The 27,261-nt window shown below is 48.6% G+C and overlaps 1 protein-coding gene across 2 annotated transcripts in view; it reads left to right on the top strand.

Moving 5' to 3' along the window:
* The window catches only part of TENM2 (teneurin transmembrane protein 2), a gene marked incomplete at its 5' end in the record, with an annotated part of 597,332 nt that overhangs the window by 255,971 nt on the left and 314,100 nt on the right, over positions 1 to 27,261 (top strand). For both annotated transcript variants that reach the window (XM_081135053.1, XM_081135054.1), the window contains one exon: positions 8,176 to 8,385. In XM_081135053.1, the coding sequence (XP_080991179.1) occupies positions 8,176 to 8,385 (210 nt within the window). The remainder of the gene's footprint in view (positions 1 to 8,175; positions 8,386 to 27,261) is intronic.

Consider the following 27,261-nt stretch of genomic DNA (forward strand, 5'->3'; position numbering starts at 1 on the left):
TAATTGCCATGCAGGAGACTGAGCTGTACTATGGGGACAGTGGGGAGTCTTGGGAGGGTTGAGAGAAGAAGCATGACATGAGCAAATGTGTGTTCAGAAATATATTTGCTCTTATAAGGAGGGAGACACGTGAGACTGCATGATACCAGTAACCAGGAAGCTGGATCCGTGGTCTAGACTGTGTTGTCCAATATGGTAGCCACCGGCCGTATGTAGCTATAAAAACTTTATTAAGAATTTGGCTCCTCCGTTGCACTCGCCACATCACCAAAATAATAATGCCGTGTCATCTTAAAGGAGCCGGGAGCTGTAACTAACGTACGTAGCCAGGCAACTAGGAGCTCCTGCTCAGAAGGCGTCTGAGGGTCCGCTGCCTCCTGGTGAGGTCACGTCACCGCAGGTCGAGAGAGTTCATGGCCTCAAAGAGGAAGCCGCAAAGACCCACTGCATTTTACCTAATGGATGTGACAGGTTTGCCATGAGACAATCACAGAAATTGTATTCTTTACAAATGAGCTCCACCCTCCGTCTCCAGCCTGCTCCGCCTTTGACACCTGCCCAAGTCCGGTGCTGCCAAGAAGGTGTGACACACACGCAGGCGCGTCGTCGGCGAGAGCTGGGAAGGACGCGCGAATGCAGAGTCCCAGGCTGGGAGGACAGGTCGCCAGCGCTCCTGAAAGAGGCCCTTCAACCGGGGCAAGTCCAGCAGCCTGGCAGTCTCCCTTTAAGTTATGGGTGATCGCTTGGGTGACATCGGGGTGGTTTTGCCAGGGCCATCTGAAAATGATCTGTTTTCAAGAAAATGCTTAACTGGGCTTTAGAGGGTTCTGTGGGGTGTGAGGGGGGCTGCTGTTCATGGGAAAGCTCTCAGTGGGCTGCGGTGGCCTCGTTGAAAGGCCTGCGGGTGAGCACACGGGGCCCGCAGGGAGCTGGGACGCCCTCCTCTGGGTCCCCCTGTGAAAGCAGCCGGTGTCCTAGCTCCGGGGAGAGGTAAGCGACGGCTTCCCTCGTTGACGAATTAGACTCGGTTTCAGGAGCTGTTCCTGCACTAAGTTCTCCAGGGGCCATTTCAGCTTATTTGCGTGACGTTTTCTTGGGTGGGGGCGAAGAGCCGCAGAACCACATTTTTCATTTCTAACAGCTGCCCGATTCTTAACAATTGGGAAAAAGAGCTACTTCAAAGTTGACCAGGTAACGTGAAGTCTACTAATCTGAAACCATCGCACATGTGGACCAGGCTTTCTCGGCCTCTGCACGGTGACGTTTCGGGCTGGAAATTCTTGGCTGGGGGAGAATATTCTGTGCATTGTAGGGTGTTTAGCAGCATCTCTGGACTCTACCCACTAGAGGCCAATAGTATCCTCCCACCCCCAAATGTGACAACGGAAATGTCCCCTCAGGAGCAAAACTGCTCCCTGTTGAGAATGACTGATCTAGCCTAATATCAGCGCTAAATATAAGCAGCTTGCTACAGGGACTATAAACATGCACATAATATACCAATATGATATAGGTCTGTATTTTAATTTAAGGTGCTCTGTTCATTGAGGTCTTTATGCATTCTAAATTCTAACTGAACTCTTGTCTCTGGGGTTTTTAGTTTGTTTTTTCAATTTAAGACGTAGGTAAGAAATTGAGTCCCTCTCACCCTTCCTCAAGGTCAGTGTGGTACACGTAAGACCCCGCGCCAGGCGGGAGGTGATCTGAGTTCCTCTCCAGCGCTGAGGACAGAAAGCGCCTGTGGTGCCTGCGTGATTGGTGGCAAGTAGACAGCCATCTGCCTGCATCCCTCCCCCACTCTTTAGTGCCCACAATAATCTTACAAATAGACCAGATAGCTCCTACCATAAATGGTTTCTCTGGGACCCCACATGTTTGGTTTCTCATGATTTAACATGGAGGAAGTCAGCTTACAAAACATGAAAATTTCATAATTCCGGAGGCAGAAGACCTGGACTCTATTTCCTTTTGTTGTTGGTTGTTTTTTTTCTGCTCAGTAACTGCATGGCATTGGCCGAGTCGTTTCTCACTTGGGCTTGGTGACCAGTTTTAGGCAGGATGCTTTTGGTTCTAAGTGACAAAAACTGACTCAAGCTGGCTTAAAGAAAAGAAAACGCGGGTAGGGAGTAGAATTAATTGGTTCGTATATTGAAACGTTGGTGCTCGTGAACCAACTGGAACCAATAAGCTACAAGCCTCATTAGCTCCCTCTGCGTCCCTTGTACCTACTATGTGTCAGACACAGTTCTAGGGACCTTACGTGTATTATCTCCAGTCTTCACAGCCACATGTGGAGTCGGTGTTGTTATCATCGGAGAGGCCCGGCGAGGGGAAGCAAGTTGCTCAGACCCACGTAGGGAGCGGCAGAGCTCGGTCGGCGGGCTCCCGAGCCTGTGCCCTTCTAAATCCTCACGGGGCTTTGGGGAGGAGCTTCAGTGGGACAGGCCGAGGTGTTGGGAATGGATGGCACAGCGCGGAGCAATACTGCAGGCAGGAAGGCGGAAAGAAACATTTACAACAGACAGTCAGACGGTCACATCCGCTGGAGACCAGAGTTTCATTTGGAGCAGAGCAGAAATTGGGGACGGGCTGGACTGGATGGTGAAGCCAGTCGATCGGTGAATCTGAAGTATGATGCAACTCCAGGTTTAGTGGTCTTGGCAGCACACAGGCCTGAGTTCAGATTTCTGATCTTGGCTGTGCCCCTTGGGTGTGCTGTTAACATCCCGGAGTCTCTAAACAGGGCTGCTGTGATCATGGTGGGAGGGGCATAAGGAAAACCCCTGAGCCTGGAACTCAGCACCTAAAACAGGCTGAACAGACATGCAGCGGCTTCACCAACGTGCTCTCCGGCTGGAGGCAGGGGGGCCACCCAGAGGTGTTGTCAGGGTGCCTGTGCCTTTCCCGGTGCTGGGCAGCCACGCCCGCCACGCCCGTCACCCACCTTCAGGAAGGACGTCCCCTCGCACGGCCCTGGAGGTCCTCATGGAGCCTGCGAGCAGCAGGCCGCAGTCCTCAAATCTCATCAGTTACGAACAAAAGGGGGGCCATGCTCGGGTATTGAAACCCTTCCTGCTTACCCACATATTCGTGCACCTCACTTCTCAACTCTGTCAAACATAGTGGCTTCACAAGCCCCCAAGCATGTGGGGGAAAGTGGGTAATTTAGTCAGACATCTGAGTAAACAGCAAGTGTTGGAATAATTTATTAGGAAAATTGTTTCAGTCCTCTAGCCAACTGTTTGCCTGTGTTAATGCCATCTTTTTTTGCAAATATTCAGCCATACAAAAGCCATATTTTTTTTAAGTCTTTGCACTTATAAAGCCATGAAGAATTTCCGATTTTTGACTCAGGAATTGCTCTGTCTCGTGACAAATCATTTATTCTACGCGCAGTCGCTGTGGCTATTTCTAGGGGGAGCCTTGTTTCTGCCCACTAGGGTGGCCTCTGTGGTGAATTCCAGAAGAGGGCCAATGAGTTTGGGGTTCACATTTCATTCATTATTTTTTTCAGCCATCACTCTTGTCTAATACGGGAAATAGAATGAACCATTCAAGGCTGTAAATATTAAAAGAGAAAAGTACATGTAAAATCTTAGCAGAGTTCTCAGCACTGAGCAAGATCACATGTATAAGTGGTAAATGAGGTCATTGAACTTATTTCAGATTTAATTATTCCTGGTACTGTTTTTGTAGGATTTTTTTGTTGTTGTTATTTTGGTTTTTTAAACTATCTCTCAATCATGTCTCTATGTCACCAAATATCCTGACACTCCCATTCCTACCCAGATCAAGTACGCATCGTCTACCCAGAACATTTTAATATCTGCTTCCCATTAATCTTTGGGATAAAGAAGGAACCAACAGTTTTCAGAGAATTGGGGGACTTGATTTGCAACATGCCTTCTGTCATAAATTAGGGCCTGTATTAACAACACTTGGGCCGAGCAGCAATTTTGCGGATAATATCTACTGCTCTGGGGATGGAGAGGAGACTGTAGCCCTTTAATTTTCGGTGGAAAAATTAAACGTAGATCCAAATCAGTTTAAGCAGAAAAATGGTGCTGTAATTGAGACGACGGGGGTGAGGGCGATGTGATGTCGGCCCCAGATGGCGTAGGACCAGGCTCTCAGGTATGGCTGAGGCGGAAGATGAATGGAGACGGCACGTGGCTGGCAGAGAGGCTCGGGGCATCTGCTGCCCCTCACCCGCGCCTGGCCTGCGGGTTCCCAACGGATGGCGGCCCAGCTTCCCACGGAACCCGGGCGCCTTCAGAATCCCCCTCAACCCAGCACTTCGAATGGCCACTGCCGATCCGTCAGTTAGCACGGAACTGCTATGCCTGGCCATCGGTGTTTCCATCAGAAAATTTCTATCACAAAATCGTATCCATTTGGAAACAGATAAATTAGAAAAAACCGAATCAGTCCTCATTGTTAAGGTCACGGGGCATCCAGTCACACAGATCATTAGACTTTGATTTACGTGGGGATCTTGGAAAGCACACACGCACCCCCCCACATACATACACAAGACCATAGGAGTTTAATGAATGACATATTGCTGCCTTCACATGCTTCCTCGCGCTTTTAAATAAATCGGTTAAGCCCGGTTTTCTGTATATTTGTAAGGGACCCTATACACCCTTTCAAAATGGAACTTCTCAAATAGTTTGAGCTTTTGGGGGGCTTCCATCGTGTATGAAGTAGGAAGCAGGTAAGTATACAGTCCCTGGTTGCATGCCCATCGCACAGTAGGCATTTTAGTGAGAAATCGTGGTGTGTAAAGTGAGCCTGTAGAAGTTCCAGCTGTCCCCCCTGCGCTTTGGAGCCTGTGTGCGTCTGTACAGATGGTCCCTGTCGGTTGGAATAGTTGGGGGGCAGGGGGGATGTAGCCTAAGTGAACAAGATTACCAAGTGACATAGCAAATAGAGAACAGCCTTCAATCTGACGGGGGGACACAGATCTAAGGGCTGAGAAATTTCCCAAGTAGCGGTAGGTCCCAGCGAGCGGAGCGTAAGGAGCCACCAAAGCATGGACTTACAGCGACAGGAATCAGACAGCTCTGTGATGTGTATTTCAACACACCCAAGTAACCCCGGCACTTCCACTGTGTTGCGGCTGCTCTGCCATTGTCTGTATTTGTATAAATTAAAAAGCAGTTGTGTCTGTACTCTGTGAGATGAATTCACGCTGAACAAAATTTCCCAAAGTTCATGTAAAGAACAATTTCATAGCAGCTATCATATCAGGCTCTTGGAAAATTGCACATGAACTTCAGCTCCACCTCAGTCCCTCAAGGGAATTTAGAAATTGGCCTCCAGCCATCCCCGCTCTCCAGTGCGTCGTCTCGGATATGCCTCGGTGCAGACTTTAAAGCCTATTGACTGTGAGTTAAAATCTCTTCCTGCCCGAGCCGCGCTGCTCGGGGCACATCAGCACCCACTTCACAGTGTCCCGGGCAGGACCCCCCGCGTTCCGGAGCCGCGGCGGAGGGGGCAGGAACATTGCTGTGAGGGAGCCCCTTTGAACTTCGTAACAAAATTACGAGAAAGGCTTTGAACTCTGCAGGCTGAGAGCGGCTATAAATGGTTATTCAAAGAAATGTTTCTTCTACGAAACCTTGAAAAGTGCCTTGGGATTGGGAGATGGGGACCGGGAATGTGACTGCTTATAAATCACCCCGCTCCTTGTATGTCACCTTCCTCTTGTGTCACCTCGCCCTTGGGACAGGCATTCTGCAGAGTGGTTAGAGAGTGCGCTTGGGAATCGACAAACCCGAGTTTGCCTCCTGGGCCCCTTACGAGCCATGCAGTCTCGGCTCTCTGTGCCTCAGTTTCCTCATCAGTAACGGGGGGATGATCGTCGATCTAACCTCATAGAGTTGCCCCGAGAATGAAATGAGATGACCTACGTAAAGTGGCTGGCACAGTGAGTGGCCGGCCGCCTTGGCGCAAAAACATTAGGCGTTAAAATGGCCATAGTAATGACAGTGATTGGAGGGAAACCTGGGGGAGAAGGTGTGGGTTAAACGTGAGCACCAATTCTGATGAAACCCATGTGTCCGGTCTCTCCCGGGCCATCGGGCAAGCACCGCACGCCTTACGTGGCTCCCGAGCAGTTACGAATGAGTCGGGTTTTGCAAAGGGGACTCCATTTACCCACCAATGTATCTCAGGGGTGATTCTGCAGCCGTGTTCCCGGGCAGGAGCCCCGACGTTTAAGCTTCAGGAGCATCCTATCTCCTGCCCCTTTCCCCCCCCCCCCCCCCCTCAAAGCGAGGACGGGTGGGTAGTGGGATGCCCCTGGGCTGCTGCGCGCTGGTTTCCTCTCCGCAAGTCCCTTTCCTTCTCTTCTGAAGATTGCTCGGGCCTCGGCTTTCCTGGGAATCCTTGCTGGACCCTCCGCGCCTCCCTCTCCCTGGCCAGGCCAGACCGGCTGTCACTTTCCTCAGCCCCACACCATGTCCTTGCCTCCTGGTCCCTGTTGTGCCCTGAAATGACGTCGTTCCCTGGCTGCCTCGCCCTCTGGGCCGTGAGCTCCCAGGGGCTTATTCTGGAGCCCTCAGTGTCTCAGAGGGCGCGTGAGGGGCACTCACACATCCACTGAAACACGCGGATCTACCGGTGACCTTTGATGCCCTCAGGAATAGGTCAGGAGATACGATGGTGAAGGCGATGACAATAACCGGCATCCATTGGAGGTGCCTGTAAGTGTCCCCCCATCTGTAGTACATCTGAAGAGCAGGCGAACGTATTTCTTCCAACTCGGGCGCTTGTTACCTGAGCTGAAACTCAGACCCGACCCTTGAGTTTGCTCTCTGAGCACCTCACCCTTCCTTCTGCACCCCGAGCTTCACGACGCATCCTGTGGGCGGATAATCGGGGCTCATTTTTCTGAGCTCTTCCCAAACCAACAAACCGGCAGGGACCCCAAGATGCAGGGCTGGCTCAGGTGAGACTGCTCATGGCAGTTGTCCTCCTCACTCAGCAGCTGGCTGCCAGGAGCTCCTGCCATGTGTGAGAGGGGTTGCCGAGCCCCCCGTGTGGAGGAACTTGACCCCCTGGCAGCCCCTCTCCCCCCCACCCACTGCCTGCCTGGCTGGCCGCTCCTCCCCACGGCCTGGGGTGGCCCTGCTTCTCTTTGTAGGAATTCCCCGTGGTGCCAAAAACACCCTCGTGGCGGAGAGAGTGGGTCCTCGGCCAGTTGTTTGGGACACAAATGGGCTCCCCTTTCCACCTCTCCAACACTTCCAACCCAATCTAATGTATTCGGTTTTCGCCCACCTCATTTCTCTGTTCATCCACTCAAGCTAAGACACCGAGAATGTGGGATGGAGTAAAATACACAGAGGCCACCTTCCGATAGTCATAAGGGCTATGGAAATATTCAGACAGGCTGGCAGGACGGAGCGGGTGGGTGGGCAGCTTCCAAGAAGACAAACGGGAGGCTCGGCGGAGGGAGGGAGCAGGCCTGCGGATACTAGGTGGCGAGGGGGCAGAACGTCCCCCACAGAGGGCACGGGAAGAGCAAAGATGGGAGGACGTGGCACGTTCGAGCAGCGGGAAGACAGGCCCTCTGGCTGGAGAATGAGGGGCCGCGTGGGGAGGGGTGAGGCCACATTAGAGGGGAGCTAAAGGCAGCTAGCGTCAGAGGGGGCACGACACGGAGGTTGTGATCGAAGCTTTGGACGTCTCTCGACATGCGACGGGAGGCGACTGCAGAGTCCCAGGCCGGCGACCGACACGACCTGGTTTCTATCTTTGCGGTGTTCTGGCTGCTGTGCAGAAGGGATGGGGACCGTGGGGAGTCGGTGGGCGCATGGCAGGAGTGGAAGCAGGTGGGCCAGCCAGCAGACAGCTCGGGAGAGGTGACGCGGCACGGGGGGCGGGGGGGGTGGAAAGAACTGGGTGTTTCCCAGACGGACCCCAGGTCGGCCGTGTAGACAGCTATGTCTGCCCACGCCAGCTTTCTGAAACACGCAGCTGCCTGCAGTTGGGAATTTAGACACGTGGCGAGATATCAAACCACTTGAGATAATACACCCGGAGCATTTTCTTTCTTTTCTTTTTTCTGTTTAGATATTTTTATTGTAAGGCGGTTTCAATGTAACTTTCTCTGGATGCTCTCGTGACCCTCGTTGCTGACCTTTGACCCTCTGTCGTTTTTCCCAGGTCGTCCCATTCCACCTACATCTTCGTCTAGCCTCCTCCCATCCGCTCAGCTGCCTAGCTCCCATAATCCTCCACCCGTTAGCTGCCAGATGCCATTGCTAGACAGCAACACCTCCCATCAAATCATGGACACCAACCCCGATGAGGAGTTCTCCCCCAATTCATACCTGCTCAGAGCATGCTCAGGGCCCCAGCAAGCCTCCAGCGGTGGTAAGGAAACTGTGGCGTCTGAATGTGCGGTGTGTGCGTGACAATGTTGCATCTCCAGCGAAATGGCAACTTTGAAACAAGGGCCCCTGGGGAGAAGGTGGTGTGGGGCCCCTCAGGGTGAAATGCATCTGTCATTTTGTGTCATTGGGGTTCCGTGGTAAGGAAACTGTGGCGTCTGAATGTGCAGTGTGTGCGTGACAATGTTGCATCTCCAGCGAAATGGCAATTTTGAAACAAGGGCCCCTGGGGAGAAGGTGGTGTGGGGTCCGTCAGGGTGAAATACATCTGTCATTTTGTGTCTTTGGGGTTCCAGGATGCATTCGCCGAAGGTCGTAGATAAGGCTTTGCTTGTCTCGACAGGGTTTGGGCCTCCTCCGCTGAAAGGAATTAACCCCCCCACCCCCCCACCCCGCTGCACATGGGAATGTGCAGGTCAGAAAGACAGTGGGGTGTTGAATTTTGTTTTACTGCGATTCTGGTCATAGCCTGGTGATCCTGGACACCCTCCCGTGCCCAGTTTGTGTGCATGTCACATCTCTCTATTTTTGACGGTTGGCTTCTGACTTTTCTCCCCTTGCTTGTTTAGATGGTTTTGCTCTTAAAACATGTTCCCGTGGCATGAAGACTGAATGTTTTTCCAAGTCTGAAGTGTTTGGGGGGAGGGGGGACCACTCCCATAACCCTCGACTGTGTCACTCAACTTGAATTTAGCAAGCTGGTCACGTGGTGCCGTGCTAAACCCTGCCTCTAAATCCCTGGTTGGTCCTCGCTGTGGTTTTCACAGTCACAGAGAGAAGGGCCTGGTCCCAGGGTTCTGTCTCACTTTGGACGATTTTGTGGCTACTGCCTGAGCTCCGGCCTCTAAATCTTAGGTGGTGTTGCTCCAGGTGCGGCAGGAATGATGCCTTATTTTGATTTCTCCTGTTGGTGATGTGTTCACAAAATATATGAACATAGGAGCGGGCAATATGTAGGGTTAAGTCCCTGCGGCCCAAGGGAAGACATTTGCAGAAATTAATTGCTCCTGACTCAAAGGCTTTGGAGCTGTCTTCTAAATTGGCCGCTCATGGTGCTCATTAACATATCCCGTCCAAGGCAGGACAGAGCTCTTTCCTTGCCAGGACTGCTTCTTGATGAGGTTGCGTTTTTGGCTCCATCCGCGATTGTATGCCCCCAATGGCCTCAACCTCTAGAGCCAGACAGGACCTCCTGAACACATTTCGGATGATTCATCCCGGAGATGGAATGATGGACTGCTACTTGCGATGGCCCGTGCCCTTCGTCAAAGCCAGGCCTGATATATTTAGTAAACTCATATTATTTTTTTCCCCAAAAAATTACCTAATCAAATCTCTCATCAAACGAGCAATCCATTGTTGATATTATGAAGGCCTTTAATCTACCATAAATCTTTATTAGAACTTATCAGAGCTTCTAGTTCGAGAGAAATGTGATTATGGCACTCTTAAAATGACATTACATCATTGGGGTGATTGGTTTATCATTTGGAGAAGAGACATCAATCATAACTAGCATAACCACACAGTAAATGAATTCAACCTTTCCACCGCAGAACAATGACACTGTAATTGCTCAAAATCAGGCTTCAAATGAAATCGGAAAATGCTCTTTCTTCAAATATGATGTTAACTTAATGGAATATATTATGAAAAATCATGTTTGAGGAAATTCTATGTAATTAAAAATATGCGGAAATATATTCCCTTTTCTTTTCTTTTATCAGAACCTGATTTTTGCTACAGAACCTTTTTTGTTTTTGCTGCCAAGATTATGTTGCGTTTAATTGAACTATCCTCACATTTTGCTACTTTTTATTTCATACCATGTAATCATGATGAATATTGAATTAGGAAGGACAAGAGGCTTTTGAAATGAGGTGCACCTGCTGAGAGCTTTTTAAAAACAGACAATTATTCGGGAGAAGACGAGCTTTTAAGAAACTGTGTCCTCTGATGCACGTGTGGGAACGCAAGCCAAGGCGGTGTCCGTGAGAGAGGTCAGGTCGCGTCTCAGCGCCGTCTAGGACGTTTTCCCAGCGATGATGCCGTGAGTGACCTCTGTTCTTTGGACTCGTGTCAGAGTGTAATGTGTTGATAGGGTATTTTCATTGGCTTTATCCCTAATCAAAACTTCATCTGGGTGGACACGATGGATCTGCGTGGTCAGAGTCAAACTTACCATCCGTTTTTCGTTGCTCACACCAATGTGTCCAGCTCGCTTGAGACTGATAGCGGTTTAAGCTTCCGTAACAGGGCAAAATACCACAGAACATTTGAGGGTCCATTTTCACCCCAAACAAGAGCTGCACTGATATGATTTCTTCATCTAAAGGGTGGGGACCCAATTTTGCAATACCCTTGTTTTCAGTGCACGCTTATCTAAGAACTGGGGCTTAGCTCAGGCGAGTGCACATGAAGTTCAGACATGTGTGTGCTCACGTCTGTGTGTGTGTGTGTGTGCACACACATGCATGTGTATGTCCTGCAAAACGGATTTGGGGTCCAGCACAAATTGAGGATCCTATTAAGATCTGAACGCAGTTGCCGTGAATTTAAACTTGACATAAAGGATTGAAAATAGAGTTTGACGCACACGACGCCAAGCGCAGAGCTGCGCCTGGGTGTCCGAATCGAGTTGGATAGAAGGGGCAGGATTTTTCGGTGGATGTCCTAGAACAAACAAAGCGACCGTGTGATTGGTTGTGTTACATTTAGGTGATTAATTACACAGAGTTGTTTAAATTGGTCTCTGGGCGGTGACCCTGGGTTCTGAAGATCTGGCATCAGTTTGGTCTTTATCTCCTTCTTAGGTGAAATAAAACTCCTTCCGACACGTTCAGCCCGCGCATGACACTAAAAAATTATTACCTGCCATCCTCGAGTCGTCGCTGTTATTACCTGACATCAGCGAAGGCCACGAGCGGGAGACTCGTCACACACGTTTCCTGCCCAAGAGCCTTTGTTCTAAAGAGACAAACCAGACATAAACCACACAACTAACATGTTTCTGACGACACAAAAAGCTCCTCGCAGCAACAGCAGAGCTTTGCCTTTACGGCTCTGCTGTCATTATTTTCTATGAGTGCAGCACACGCTTTAGTGGCTGGCACTAAAACCTGGGCACCTTTGGAGCCAAATCGGCCTAACCTTCACTCTGTGCCCGTCGAGCAGATACCCGGGGACCAGAATGAGATGTTTAGAAGACTGGGGATTCCCTCCTTCCCCTCCAGCACTTTCTCCCCCATGGCCGAGCTCCGGCAGGTGGCTCGTCCCGTGTCCTGCCGTCTGCCAGGCCGCAGTGTTTCTTGTATATAGCAACATAATTTCAAACCCTACGGAATCACTCATCTGGGAAAAAATCTGAATCCAAGCAGCAGCATAGTGGGGTCTCCTGCGGATGCGAGAATGATAAGACTCCCTTTCCAACCAGAGTAGGGTTTGCCCTTTGCTACCAGCGCATGAGGCAGAAAATAGATGGGCAGCCACGTTGTAATCACAAGCATCGGCTCCCCTCCCCTCTCATAAAAGGTTGCCTTTTAGTTTTCTTAAAAGTCTGAATGAAGGGGTTTGGAACGCTCATTAGTAACATCTGACATACGGAAGAGATGTAACTGGGGTACCTGTCAGTCTGGCCCCTCCAGTGGGTCCTGCGTGGCGGGGGGCTCTCCCAGCCGCAGAGCCTGTTTGTAACAGCGCGGTGAAGGCCCCCAGGCCCTTTTTAAAAAGCAATGTCTTGGTTAAATTCTGATTGAAACTAGGACATCAAAGCCAGCAAGGTTAGGGTTGCCTGGACTGGTCCAAGAATTCAGCTGCCTAGATAATTTATTAATTGTCTTATTTACCTGGCAACATAAAGCCAAAAGGCTTCATTTATTCATTCATTTATTCATCCATCCATCCACCTACCCATCTATCCACCCCTTTTCTTACATCTCTCCCATAATTTGTGAAAGCTTAAGACATTTTTTTTTAACTGAAGAACTATAATTACACAGCACAATAAAGGTAAAGGGGAAATCGAGAGGGGAAGGCCCACGTGTAAGCGCGTTACGTCAGGCCTGTTCCATTGCTTAAGACCAACAGAAATGCTTGAACGTCTAGAAACCAAAGCAAAAAGGGAAACAGAGATGCTCGACATCCATGAGGCTAAAAACCAACCAAGGGCTTCAGGGAACTTCTGTAAACCCTCACGGCGAGGCCGGAGAGAAGTTTCTGTCAAAGCAGACAGTGTGTGCGTCCGTCCAGGCGCCTGAGTTCCCGGCCACAAGCTGTAACACGCACTCGAAAGACTGTCCTGTCGACGTCCCTTATAACCCCCCTCCACGTGAGCCGTGGAAAGCGTTTGCAGTTAAAAACAAATTCTGCAAATATCCAAAAACACAGCCCAAGGGCAAAACTTGACCCATAGATAAACTTTAGTTCCTTAACGGACCATGTGAACTGTGTGTCCCTCAGACCATACACCTGAAATGTCATTGCTCATGCCTAGGCTTTTAGGGGGATTAGCCAACTTTGAGGTGATGGTCACCACCCAGGGCCTGAAAAGCGGGTGACCTGTGTCACAAGGTTGTCTCCACAGCCATAGAGAGGTTAGAATTGATACCCTCTCCCGAAAACTGAAGCGTGGGCCCTGGACAAACTCACTCACAGGGCCCCTCCCACCAGCTGTGGCTGGATTTGAATGAGAAAGGGGGGGTCCTCGGAACTGTATTTTTGTTGTGCTCTGTTCATTGTTGACAGTGTTACAGATGCCCCGCAATTCTTCTCCCCTTTCCTCTCCCCTTTCCTCCCCCCAGACCCGGCCCCCTCCAGGCCTTCGCCACACTATCGTCTGTGTCCGTTGGTTATGCAAATGCATGTAAGTTCTCTGGATAGAATTGTTTTGGTAATGAAACTTTTCCCCCTTACACTTTTGAGGTTGGGGGAAGAGTCTTTTTTATCTACTGTGTTGTAAGTTCTCTTGCCTCCTTAAGCAGATTGTGCCCCCGTAATTTAACTTAGAATTTCCTAAATAGCTCACGGCAATGGTTACGAGCATCCACGATTGTTCTGCGCTCATAAGACCGACTTATTTTTTTTATAGTCATTGTCCATCGTGAGGCTGCTTATCCATCTCCTCTCGTGAGCCGCATTCCCCCTCAGAGTCGGCTCTTTCTAGAATTTCCTTTCTCCTCTTGGCTTCAGTCCATCCTGCAGAGTCCCCGGCAGGGGTCCTGGTGTCAGATCATAGCAGGTGCCCAAGAAGTATGTAGTAATGTCTTTCATAACTGCTTTTATTTCATTAATTTCCTGATTCTATCATGTATGATTGAATAAATGCTTAGCGATGGGGAAGGGGGCAGGTCGTGGCCCAGCTCAGGAGAAGGCGCTTACGTTAGAAAACAGATTCAGTGCACCTGTATTTGACTTGTGTCTGTTTTTAGATAGAACTTCGCAGTTCATCTGTAAGCGAGGTTTAGAAAACTTCTCCTGGACAGCGTGGCTTTCACTCACCCCCTTGGCCACGAACAGCACTGAGACCTGCAGTGTCAGGCAAAGCAGCTCCTGGCAGTTCCACCGCAGAAGTTGAAAACTAAGGTCTGGGGTCTTCTAACACCTGCTAAAAATGTTGTCCCAGCAGCAAGTGAAAAGGCATAGCTCCTTCAAAACCGACCCAGAGCATCACCCTCCAGCCTCCTAAACAAAGGCCTCACCTGAGAATTGGGAACGGATGGTTGTCAGACTCTCTGGGTACCGCTCACGGGCCCAGCAGTGGAGCAAACAGAGATCAGACCTTCTTTTCATTCGTCTCCTCTTGTCTCCACCCCCCACACACACACACACACACGTGTAGTGTGTAGGCCTAACAATTGCCAGCCTGCTGGGGTGGGGCTGCTCCTCTGTAGCACAGCACGTGAGCACACAAGCAAGATGAACAGGTGATTCCTTTGGAGATGAGCAGCCTGGAAGTGACATACGGCGCAGAACCGCTCCTGCTCGGCAAATAATGTTGCTATTGACAAAATCCCCAAGGTCGATAAGCACTGTGTACATTCCACCTCTCCATCTCTGTCCTGGCTTCTCGGTACATAAGAAAGATGGCAAGATGTCCTGGGGGCTCTACGTGACATCTTAACAGTTTCCTGCCCTAACAGCTTGTACCCAGAACTTTAGCTTTTCCGGAATTCCTTTAAAGACCACACTAATTAGAACTGGCTTCTGCGGAATATTCACTAGCCAGTTGGCAATGTGGCCCCAGCCCCTTGTTAGAGATGTCTCAGTTCTCACCAGTGGGTCGTTTCGACAGATGTTACAGCCTCAGCCCTGGTAAACCTCTTAGCTCTCTCCCCAAAATAATAATTAAAAATAACTATATTCTTAAAAGCATGGGCTCGGACATCCACACTACTTGAATTCGAATCATAGCTCAGTCACTTTCTAACACTATCACGTTAAGTGACTTAATCCAGGCCTCAGTTTTCTCATCTGAAAACAGGACTAAACGTCTACAAGTCCTCAGGGTGTTGGGGATATTAAATGCCTTCCTGAAATGAGATTTAGACAGTTGGAACAGCGATCAGGTTTGATATTATTTACTTTTTAATTTAGCACTTAACGTGGTAAAATATAGATAAAGGGAGGTTTAGCATTTTCAGTATTTTGAAGTGTACGGGTCCTACGGCATTAAGGACATTCACGTTGTTGAGCGCCCATGACCACCATCTGCGCCGGAACGTTCTCACCTGCCAGCAGGAGCTCTGCACCCGTCAAACCCTAACACCCCACCCCCTTCCCCCAGGCCCTGGCCACTAGCGTTCCCTTTTCCATGTCTATGAATCGGACTCTTCTAGGTCCCTCATGTAAGTGGAATCGTACAATCTGTGTCCTTGCGTGACTGTCTTACTTCCCTTAGTATAATGTCTTCAAGGCCCATCCAGTTGTAGTGTAGGTCAGAAGGCCCCTTCTTATAAGACCGAAGAACATTCTGTTGCTTCTGTATGCCCCAATTTTTTGTTTTTCCATCCGTCAGTGGACACTTGGGTGGTTCCCACCCTTGGGCTCTTGTGAGTAACTCTGCTATAAACATTGGTGTACAAATACCTATCTGAGCACCTGCTTCGGCTTCCTTTGAGCTTATGCCCCGAAGTGAAATCACTGCATCACAGAGCAAGTCTACGTTTAATCTTCAAAGGACTCGCAGTCCTGTTTTTCACAGCGGTTATACCACTGGACATTCTTACCAGCAACACACAAGGCATTTTCTATTGGTCTTCTTTATATAAAATAGCCGTCCTAGTGCATGTGACGTGGTATCTCATTGTGGTTTTGATTTGTGTTTCATGCATGTCTTGGTCATTGGTACATCTTCTTTGGAGAATTGTCTATTCAGGTCCTTTGACCACTTCTGAATGAGGTTGGTTGGTGGTGGTGGTGGTGTTGAGTTGTAGGAGTTCTTATATGCGCTTTATGTTGATCATTTATTAGAAACATGGTTTGCAAATATTTTCTCCCATTCTGGCGGATGCCTTTTCTTCTGTTGAGTGTCCTTTGATGTGCAAAAGTTTTTAATTTTGATGTCGTCCAGCTTACCTATTTTTATTTTTGTTTCCTATGCTTTTAGGGTCATATAGCAATGATTTTTAAGGGCTTATTCTGTGGCGGCCATTGTTCTAATGTTTTTTTACAAATGGTAACTCATTTCATCATCATCGCTAAGAAAGACAAAAGCAGCCCCTGCGGCTGGGATCGGGCCTGACACTGACATCTTGGTGTGTGCCGTTGGGGCCTGCCTGGCATCCCCGGCTGGGCCACGCGCTCCGTTCTTGAGCGCAGCCTTGCAGAACCCTACCCCCAGCAAGGCCGCTCTGTGACTGGGTGAGATAAAGTGAAAATGACACCATTCCATCACCTTGCCTAATACGGACAGAAGCAAGGTCGCTGTCCCAAACACAGAAATACAAAACATTCCCCTCTCCAGGTGAAAATGTGTAACTATTCTTTCCTTATGAATTAGTTCTCACGTCTTCTAGCCAGTCTTTCCTATAGATAGAACATAATGAGACATCGATCCCTGCTCTCTGACAGCACCAAATGCAAAGTGAACCTGTTTCCTTGAGGCCTCCCTGACACAGCCACCTAACACACGGAGGCGCCCGTGGCCCCCCATTCTGTGTCTTCTCCCTCCTTGCAGCGAGTTCCTAAACCAACGTTGACTGACCACCGTGTGCTGGTGGTGGTGGTGTGGCTGGAGGACATTGACGCCACTGCAGTGTGGCTGGGATTAATAGCATCCCTGTTTTACAGATGGGAGAGCTGTGGCCCAGAGAGGTTAAGTGCCTTGTCCAAGGATCCGTAGTGATTAAGCAGCATAGCAGGAACTTGACCCCCAAAAAAATCAGTCTCCACAGTAATAAGTAGATAGACATTCAAGTAAATTTTTAAAAGACAACCCCAGAAAATATATATCTATATATCTATCTATATCTATCTATCTATCTATCTATCTATCTATATATATATATATATATATATATATATATATATATATATGTTTGTATGTTCAAGAAATAAAAAATAGTCATCATGTACTACATGGCTCAGCTCTGAATAGCATTTATGTGACCATAATAATGTATAAACCTTGAATAACGGCCTGAGCATTATATCGGGAGGAGGGGGGGAAGTGGAACAGGTACATACGTGACCTGGGCAGGTGCACAAAAAAGCCCAGGTCTTCTCTAAGTCGGAAGTTACTAGATAATGCCAAAAATCAAAAATGCAGAAAATAGCAGCTAAGCATGTTATTTATAGACCTAGAAGGAAAGCCAAAATAATCAGCTAAAAAAAAGGTAAACGTAGTTGCCTCTGGGAAGAAAGAAATTGGTGGTGATAGAAAGGGGTTGCTATTTTTGAACCAAACACTGCATAACTATTTCATTCTTTAAACTCTGTGTATTTTTTTCTTTTGATGAAAAGAAAAAAGTAAAAATAAAATAGATGGGGCATGCAGAACACTCGATACGATGTTCGAACCTGCAAACGGTAGCTGTGTCATATTCTCAGACGTGCTTCATTCTGCAAACGTGTATTGATTAGGGGCTGTGTGTTCGAGATGACACCAGGTGCTGTGAACTTGAATGGATCGGCGCCGGAGCATTTTCCCTGAATCCGTAGATTTGTCTGTATCTGCTTCTGTTGATTTGGGAGCCCTGTGGACTTGTTAGGGCTTTAGTTCTTTATCCCAACCCAGCCTCCAGCCTCGCTGAAAAATCCAAGGCTTAGGATGGCATGAGACGGAGAGGACCCTGTAACTGCCGCTCTTCCCCCCACCGACCCCATAGCCGTCTAAGCGCGGGCCCTGTCTTCTCCCCGGAGCCTTCCCAGCCAGCTCCGGCCAAACAGAGGCAGAGCCACGATCGCACAAGAGCCTTATCGTCGGCCTTATTCAATTTAGCACCTCATTACATTCTGATTTATAATATTCTCTTGGTATTTCATGCATATAAGTCACTTGTGTCAACATTAAATTGCCACCACTTAAAGACAAGGGTCATTTCTTTCATCTCTTTGTATCATTTAGCGCTTGGCACAGGTTGAAATGCGTCCAAGTCATTCTTGGCGATCCAGCCTTTAAAAGGGCAGTGGTGGACCGGACAACGGAAAAGACGGACGCGTCCCGACTCGGGCAGGTCACTGTAATGCTTTCAGATCTAAGATCATCTACGAGGGGGGTGGGAGCGTGGTCCCCGTTAGAAAGGACACGAAAGGCACCACAGGGAGCGATGAGAAAGATGCATGTTTATCTAACCGAGTCTTCCTCGGATCCAAGGAATACATTTCTCTTCCATCCTGCTCGGAGCCGCTCTTCTGAGTTGGTGGTACCTTTGAGCTAACTGTCTCTGATGATGCGCTTTTGGCGGTACGGCCACGATCTAGGGAACGGGCCTAGGGAATGCGTGGCCTTCGCATCCGTATTAGTGTCCTGGGGCTACCATTATAAGGTGCCACAAACTGGGTGGTTAACAACAGAGACTTACTCTCTCTCGGTTTTAGAGGCTAGAAGTCCACAACTAAGGTTTGGGTTGGTCCGTTCTCCCTGCACAGGCTCCAGGGAAGAACCCCCCTTGCCTCTGCTCACTTCCGGGGGCTGCTGGCGATCCTGGCCCTGCACCAGCATAGCTTCAATCTGTGGCTCCGTCTTCCCAGGACCATCTTCTCCTCGGTGTGTCTCTGGGTCTCCAAATCCCTCCTTGTAAGGACATCAGTCATTGGATTTAAGGTTCATCCTAATCCACTATAACCTTATAGAAATTTTATCTGCAAAGACCCTCTTTCCAAATAAGGTCACATGCGTTGACATAGCGTTTCGAGGGACATAGTTCCAGCAGCATCCAGCGGAGTAGGAGGAAGGGAAGGGCAAGGCTCGATGTTGGGTGTGGGAGTGGAGTTCAAGGCCGCCTCCTTGTTTCTGTCACAATGAAGAAACCCCGCCTCTTCTCTCTCTCTTACGTTCTCAGTCGCATCTGGCCCTGCTTTCCCCTGTGTTAACTATCCCTTCTCGGGAGGCTCTTTGCCAACGGGATTTAAATATGTGGGGAATTATTCCTCTCCTTTACAGAAAAGTTTCTCAGAAGAGTTTTCTGTCCCTCCTCTCTCTACTTTCTCACTTCCCACGTACTCTGCATCCTATTCTTCCTACTTACTTAGTAGCTACTTTTACTACATTCACAAATAATCTCCTAGGAGCTGAATTTGGTAGATATTTCTCATGACACTTCCACTTCCCTTCTTCACTGCTCCTTTCCCCTTGAAACGCCCTTTCCTTTGGCGTCTGAGCCTCTGCTTCCTTCCCATTCCCATGCCTACGTTCCTGGCCCCTCCTCCTTCCTGTGGACCCTCCTGTTTATCCTTTAAGTGCCAGGGCATCTATACCCAGCCCCCTTGCCCATACCCGCATGCACCCTCCGTTGGGCAGTCATCTACACTCATAACTAAAATTACGGCCTGTGAGTTGATGGCCCCAAAGTCCTTTACTCGGGGTCAAATCTTGTACCCAGTGTGTCTGCGAGCCCCCTGCACGTTTCAGCTAAGATGTCCAGTAGACAATTCAAACACAGCAGCTGTGAAATGAAGCCCAACACCCTTAATCTGAAACATACTGTCCCGCTGGAGTCTTGCCTGGATTTCATCTCATCGGCCGTCCCTCTCATCCGCTCGCTCGCCAGCCAGGAGCCCGGAGGCCGTCCTCTCAGCTCCGCCTTCCTGCCTAGAATAACCCCCAAACCTACCAAGTCGGACTCAGAAGTATTTTTATATCCCTGCTGCCGCCACCCTAGCTCAATTACTGTGACCTTTGGCCTGAGGATCTAATTGATTCTAATTCATTCTTTTTTATTTTAGTCTTTCTGTCTCCTAATCTAATCTGCTCTCACAATTCAATTAGCAGAGTTTCTATAAAATACGTAATTGAATAAGCTGCTTCAGGCTCTTCCGTGGGACCCCGTGTTCCCTGGTTATAGCCTGTACCCTTTAGCACATCACAGAAGGCTCTCCCGCACCTCCCTACCCCCATATCTCGCCATTCACCCCACTCCATACAGTCGCCGGCTGGGCCCGGCCGCGCCTTAGAGCCCTTGCACACGGTGTGGTTTCCTCCAGGGAGCCTTTCTGAATCTGGGCTGTTCCTCCTTCCGTAGCTCCCAGGTCTCCTCTGCTACTGAACTCACCATTCGACAGGATTCAACAGCAGGTTTAAGCTCTTTGAAGACAAGAACCATGTCTTCTTGGTGTCCCATCCACTCTATGCGTTTAGCTAGCGTGGTGCCCGGCACAGAGCAGATGCTAAATATTAGGCAAATGAACAAATCAAGAGTGAACGAAGCCGAGGAGGGAGGAATGGTTTGCAGAAGGTATTTTCCATGTCCGAAGAATGGTCCAAGTAGGGGCCGGTCCCGGCTCACGAGCCGTTTTTCCCATTCTGTGGGAGGAAAGGTGAGGACGGAAGAAGGCGTTTCTGGCTGATGAAACAGCGCAGTGTAGAAAGCAAAGCAATCCAGAAGCAAGCAAAGACTGCTTAAACTCTAGAATCTAAATAAACTGGTCAAGTATAGAAAAACGCTTTTGTGTGACACTTTAAAATTTCAGTACAGTCCACCCCCTGTATCCCCGGCTTCACTTTCTGTGGTTTCAGTTTCCCACCGTCAACCGTGGTCCAAACATATTAAATGGAAAATTCCAGAAATAAACAATTCATAAGTTTTAAATCGTGCGTCGTTCTGAGGAGCGGGATGAAATCTCGCTCCTTCCTGCCCAGGAGGTGAGTCATCCCTTTGTCCGCCGTGTCACTTAGCAGACACCTCTGTTACCAGGCTGACGGTCCCCGTATGGTGTGCTTGTGGTCAAGTCACCCTTGTGTATAGCCTAAAGCTTGGGCACAGTGCCTATGCCATTCCCCTCCACTCAGCCATCACCTAGGCTTTCAGTCATCTCACGTCGTCACAAAACCGTGAGTACACTGCAAGATATGCTGAGAGGGAGACCGCATCCACTCAACTTTTATTACAGCATATTATAATTGTTCTATTTTGTTAATTATCACTGATAATCTCTTACTGTGCCTAATTTATAAATTAAACTATCATAGGTATGCATAAGAGAAAATGGAGCATATCTGGGGGTTGGTTCTCTCTGAGGTTTCAGACACCCACTGGGGTCTTGGAACCCACAGAAGGGAAGGGGTGACTGTACCAGCCTTTCCCCCGATGCCCCTCGGGCCGAGCCCAGCCCTCTCTTTTGTCATCTTCTGTCAACTCTTTGGTGATTTCTGTTGTTTTATTTTCATTGTTCCTTTCTGGAGCTCATACACCTAAAGATGAGGGGGCAAGCACACTCTTGACACCAAAGCATTTCGGCCGTTATCACTTAAATTAATGTTTTCTGCAGGAGTTGTGTTTTCGTGGGAAGCAATAATTGTTTCTAAGGCAGCATCTTGGAGCTGCACCAATTCTATCAGTGAACACTCAGCCGTGGAAAGCCAGCAATAAAGGCAATGATCAGTCCTTCTTTTTTCCCTCCTTCCACTCCAAGTCAGACTTTGCGTCCCTTCGCCTTAAAAAAATAGTAATAAAGGAGGCCAGTGGTGTAGCATCTTTTTAACACCTCCGCAGAGCAGCCTGCGGCCCCGGGCCCAAAAGACCCCGGTTCATCCCCCCTCACTGTCCCACCCCCAGCCCTCACTAAGGATCTGCAAAGATGCACTTGGTCAGTGATGACCTTACCCACCCCTGCCTTTGAATCGTTGATGTCCAGCCGGGGCTGAGGGGTGGGGCCGGGACCCACGTCCCCCCGGCGCGCTCCGTGGCATTCACACTTGGCTGCAGGCGCATTTCAATCTGTTCCATCTGATTGGCCTCTGTGTTTTCTTTCTGTCCTGGTAATGGAGCCCTCTTTCCAAGTTGCCAAGGTCATTTTCATCTCAATGACCTTTTCCATCTCCCTGGGACCCCCCACCGTGACCCACCCTCTCCGCTCTCCTGCACAAGAGGCCGCTTCACATGCTGCTCTTTCTGTGGGAACCGTGGTCCTCGGGACGTTTCCATCAGCAGCTCCGGGGCTGCCATAAAGGAGCGGCGATCTGGACCAGCCTGTGACCGCATCCCCGCTTCCACTGGATTCCTCTCACGTCCTTCTCATTCGGGTCAAGCAATTCGCTTCAAAAAATAAGAAGAGATTGGATGGGACACCACCTATTTAAATATTAGGATGCTGGCATGATGATTTCTTTTGCTGACCTCTGCACCTTCTCTGGAAGACAGAAAACTGGTTAGAATATAAGAGACCGAGGTTGTGAAAATAATTCACCGGGAGGGGAAGAAAGTCATATTGCACTGGGCAGGCTTGGCCTTTCCGGCCTCTCTTTATTGATCTCGAATTGCTGAAGGGGTTCACGAGATAAAAAGAAGCAGTGAAGCAAAGAAAGGAAGAGCTCTGGAGACAGTCGGGGCCAAAGTATCAGAATCCGAGCCCTAATTCCACCGGGAACCCACCGCGTTTCCTGGGCAGTCAGTTCCCAACTTAGACTCTCCACTTTTTCTTGTATAGTGTTGAGAGAATTTGAGCCAGCTGTTTAGAAAGGTCTCTTCCAACTCTCGAATGTCAAAATTCCAGGAAAAGTACAAGAGTTAGGTACAAACATTATTCCACTTGCAAGGGAGCCGTGGGCCTGTCACCTCTCTTTAGAAGCACAGAAAAGTTTTCCATCTAAAGACAGGAAACTAAGACTATTGTTCCTTCCTGGATCGGTGGTGGTGATGATGATGCTATTAAATAATAATCATTTTCACGTATGTTTGTAATAATATTAAGCATTTTCTCTTCCAAGGAACAAGCTCATGTACATTAATTATCTCAGAGGTTAAAAAAAAATCTAGCCCTTGGGTGGACAGATGGGCTTGCCAACCTGTTTGACTTGTCCCTGCTTGTATTTTTTAAATGTTTTTATTTAGGTGACAACATTTTTAAAAATCAGGAGATTTTTGTATAAACATTCATCATTCTGTCTTTCTTGAAATAAATCTAGCGCTACCTGCCTGTGTCACATAGAGGCAAGTAGAGGCTGCCCATTTGACAGGGGGCAGGCCTTTTCCACTTTCACTCCTTTCTGTGATTTTTCTGGCCTCTGGGGGTCATCTAGTTTATGGGCATCATTGATGACCACAATGATGGAGATGGCCACCATTGTCATTAATCACGATCTCCCTGTTGGAATGCCATTGTTGCCCCTAGAAAACACTGTAATGTGCATTGTTTATTTAAAACACCCGTTATTACATTTAGGGGACAGGATATAGAGTATTATTTTCTCCACTTAACAGATAAGATATGTGAGGGCCAGAAAACTCAAGTTTCTCGTGGCCTCAATATTTCCACCACCAAGGTCTCCTTTCATTATTTTTCCCATATGCCCAGTCTTTTGTAGGATTTTGTCTGCCAGTTCACCTGTGTTAAGTCATCGCTTGCTTTTCCACTTTATGTTATATGAAAATACACATATGTGTTTTTCAAACTATGGCTTTATTTTAACACACCGACTTAATAGAATTCTTACCCCTTAGGATTACAGCACCCCCAGAATATGCCTTTACCTTCTTGACAGATTTCCTTTGATTTCTCCTAAGTTGACAATAGCTTGATTTTCAATGACATTTCAACCGTTATCTACCCACTGCTCTCAGTGGTGACTTAAATGTTCTTTACCAGGTAAGATTATAAGTGCTAATGGACAAATTCTTCGGTTCCTTTGCACAATTACTCTGCATTTCCGTGCCTTCCTGGGTAAACGTATCAACAAGCACATATAGTTAAGAGGAAGGAAGGTTTGCATGGGTCGTGAAAAGGTGAAGTGAGTCTTAGGGAGCCTGGACAAATATGCTTACAACTTAGCTGAGGCTATGTGGGTCTGCCAGGGTCCGTCACAAGGCGGAGAGTGCCAGCCCAAGTGTTGGGTTGTTGCTGTTTTCGACACGGGCGTGTACAACGTGGCAGACTGCCTCGCTTCCCGTTCTGATCTCAGCATAAGAAGCCATGTGCTCTCAGCACACTCTGATTAAATGGCCACAGCGTATCCATCGTGTCACTGGTGCTGGGCATTGCCTGGGCCTGGAGGGCCATCGTCACACCAGATCACCTCCCTCGGCTCCCTCCCGGCATTCTGACACTGATGAGTTCTGCTGCTCTGAGACTCTGCTGGCCCAAACTTGTCCTCTTAACAGCACAAGATCAGTATGAGATTCCTGTTTCAAAATAACCCAGAGGCTTCGAGGGTTTGATTTGACTCTGGCCTGCTTTGGAAAAGATTCAAACTTTTACAGAGCGGAATGTCCTATGCTGGGTAAATTCTATTTGTATTTCACTGCATTTTGCCGTGAGATGCCTCTAGTCCCTTGCGAAAGGGGTCCGTGATGGAAATAGATAAATCTGATATATTGGCTCTAAAATGACATTGATGGGAAGCACACATATGGACTTAATTACAGCATTTCATGGGGGGGGGGGGAGAAATGCTATATTAAACATGCACATTAATCATAAAGCCCTAATTTCAGGAACATTAAATGTGAGAAGCTATTCCCCAGAATGGAGGGGAAACAGCACATTCCCTCCTAGAAGCCAAATACGTTTTTTAAATAAATGTACGGAAGATGTGTGCCCCGCTCACGTCCACGCCCAGAATTGCACGTTTTGAGTAACCCGGATGGATTAGGTTGGCCTCCTAAGAAACCTTCCCACTGCAGTCAAGCGAGCTTTGCAGGGGCCTCTACCCAGGCGGGGTGTCCCCTCCGGGGGTGAAGAGCCGGAGGGCAGCGCAGCCTGTCGTCGGGGCAGGACCAGGGCAGGGGTCGCGGGCAGAGAGCTCACGGCCGCCCAGTGCCGTCCACAATAGGCCGTGCAGCCAATGGGTGGGGGGGGGGCGTTTTCAAAGCCTGTAATGTTTCCAAGGTCAAGCTCTCGGCAAAAGAGCTTGAGAATTATGTCCTCCGCAGAAGGAAAGGAACCCGTGCCCTTACTTTTTTCTCCATCACAATTCTGCAAAACCCTCTCTTAAGAGCTCCAAAGTCAGCCTCGCTCCCTTTTCCATTTGGACTATTGTTACCTTGGGCAAGTTCTTTAATTAACTTGCTGTGTTTTAGTTTCACCATTGATAACACAGGGATAATTATGCTTCAAGATAATGTGTGTGGGGCACAGTCTCCTCTGCACAGTCAGGCGCAGGCATGCCCATGATCGGTACACGTTTATCGATAGTAATGACAGGCCACGTGGCTACGGCGACAACGCTGCCCCCACAGAACTCGAATCTTCAGCCGGGCCCCTGGCGAACCCGGCGTTCCCTCGGAGGTTTCGCTCTGGGCTCTTCGGAGGTAGGGCTCTCCCCCTCCCTGGGCCAGTCCTCTTGCCGCCTTTCTGCCTTCGTCATCACCTCCTCTGAGCACTTGGGGTCAGGCCGCCCAGAACTCGCTGACTGATAAACACAGGAGCCATCACAACGGGACAGTAACTCAGTAGCCACTCGGGCCAGAGAGTTGTAAAAACTGTTCGCGTTGCTCAGGTTCAGGGTTGGTACACGGATTCCCACGGCCCCACTCTCTCCAAAATCGGCCGTACCCGTTCAAGGTTAGATGATCGATGTGAGGAAAGCAATCGCAGAGAAGTTGAACACACACTCAAACGTCCTCCACTCTGGTAGGAAATTCAGCTCATGAAACAACAGACACTCTGATGGAGACCCCTGCCGTGTCCAATTAGACTTCTCTAAAAAGGAACAAGCTCTTTAACTTTGTGGGTTTCTGGGGGCTGTTTATCTTTTCCTTTTGGCTTATCACAACTCTTAAATTACCTTAGCATATGCTTCCTTGCTAGTATTTTTCTTCCTTTCCTTTGCCACAGGAAACAGAAAACGTTTTCTTATAAGAGGCATTTCAAGAAAGTGTTAGAAGGAGGGAAATGTTGGTTAATGAAATAAAGAAGGAAACAGTTTCCGAGGGCTTTTAAAACTGCGTAGTGGGCCCATCATTCAAGTGGAGGACCAACTCCCTGAGCAGCATGAGGTCTTGTGGTGACAGAGGAGCTGGGTTTGATTTGTCAGCTTTGAATTCTTGTCACCCTGGTTTCCGTGCCCCATACAAATTCAGGATCCAAGCACGTATGCTTCACATACTTCTGAATGTGGTAAAATTATACATTTTATGTATGTAATCAAAGTTCTGAGGTGTTTCTTGCGCTCCAAAGATTTAGTCCCAGCATGCACATTGGCTCCCTGAGAAATATGACAAGGGAGTTTGAGGAAACAAGCATATAATTTATACTTCTACCAGGCCTGCTGCACACGGTAAGTGCTCTATCATACGGTAAATTCCTGGAAGGTGAAGCTTGGTCTTGTTTATCTTTCTGTCTTTGTTACCTGTTAAGCACAGTGACTGGCATGTCAGAAGCCAGAGATAACTATTGGATGGATGGATGGATGGATGGATGGATGGATGGATGGATGGATGGATGGATGATGGATGGATGGATGGATGGATGGATGGATGGATGGATAGATGGATGGGTGATGGATGGATGGATGGGTGATGGATGATGGATGGATGAATGGATGGATGGATGGATGATGGATGGATGGATGGATGAATGGATGGGTGATGGATGGATGATGGATGGATGATGGATGGATGGGTGATGGATGGATAGATGGATGATGGATGGATGATGGATGAATGAATGGATGAATGAATGGATGGGTGGATGATGAATGGATGATGGATGGATGGGGGATGGATGGATGGATGGATGGATGGATGATGGATGGATGGGTGATGGATGGATAGGTGATGGATAGTGGATGAATGAGTGGATGGATGGACAGATAGATGAGTGGGTGGAGGAAAAATACTTCTTTTGAAGTTTCTGTGTCTACCAATGAAGATACAGAATATAGGGCAAGATTCTCATGCCTAAAAACCAGGCAAAAGCAGCATGTTCAGTATAATAAATTTTCACTGCACCTAGAATAAAATCCAGAGCATGTATGTGGTTGACATGATGTGGTTTGGCCTGAGCCTGACACTTGTAGTTTCATCTCTTTTCATTCCCATTTCCTCTCCTCGCTCTGCAGCAACTCTAGACTTCTTTGCCTTCTTCAGAAGCAGCAGGCTCTGTCCCTCGGCAGCCTTGCTCTTTCCGTTGCCTCTGCCCAGACCTTTCCCCATCTCTCCCCATGGCTGACCTGTCCATCCACTTGGCTCAGATGTCATCTCCTCAGGCAGCCTTCCCAATCCAATCGTGGTTCTCCTCTTTTCTTTCCACATCCTCAACACCCAAG

This window comes from Miniopterus schreibersii (genome assembly GCF_964146895.1).
Source record: "Miniopterus schreibersii genome assembly, chromosome: 4".
In the NCBI taxonomy this organism is placed as follows: domain Eukaryota; kingdom Metazoa; phylum Chordata; class Mammalia; order Chiroptera; family Miniopteridae; genus Miniopterus; species Miniopterus schreibersii.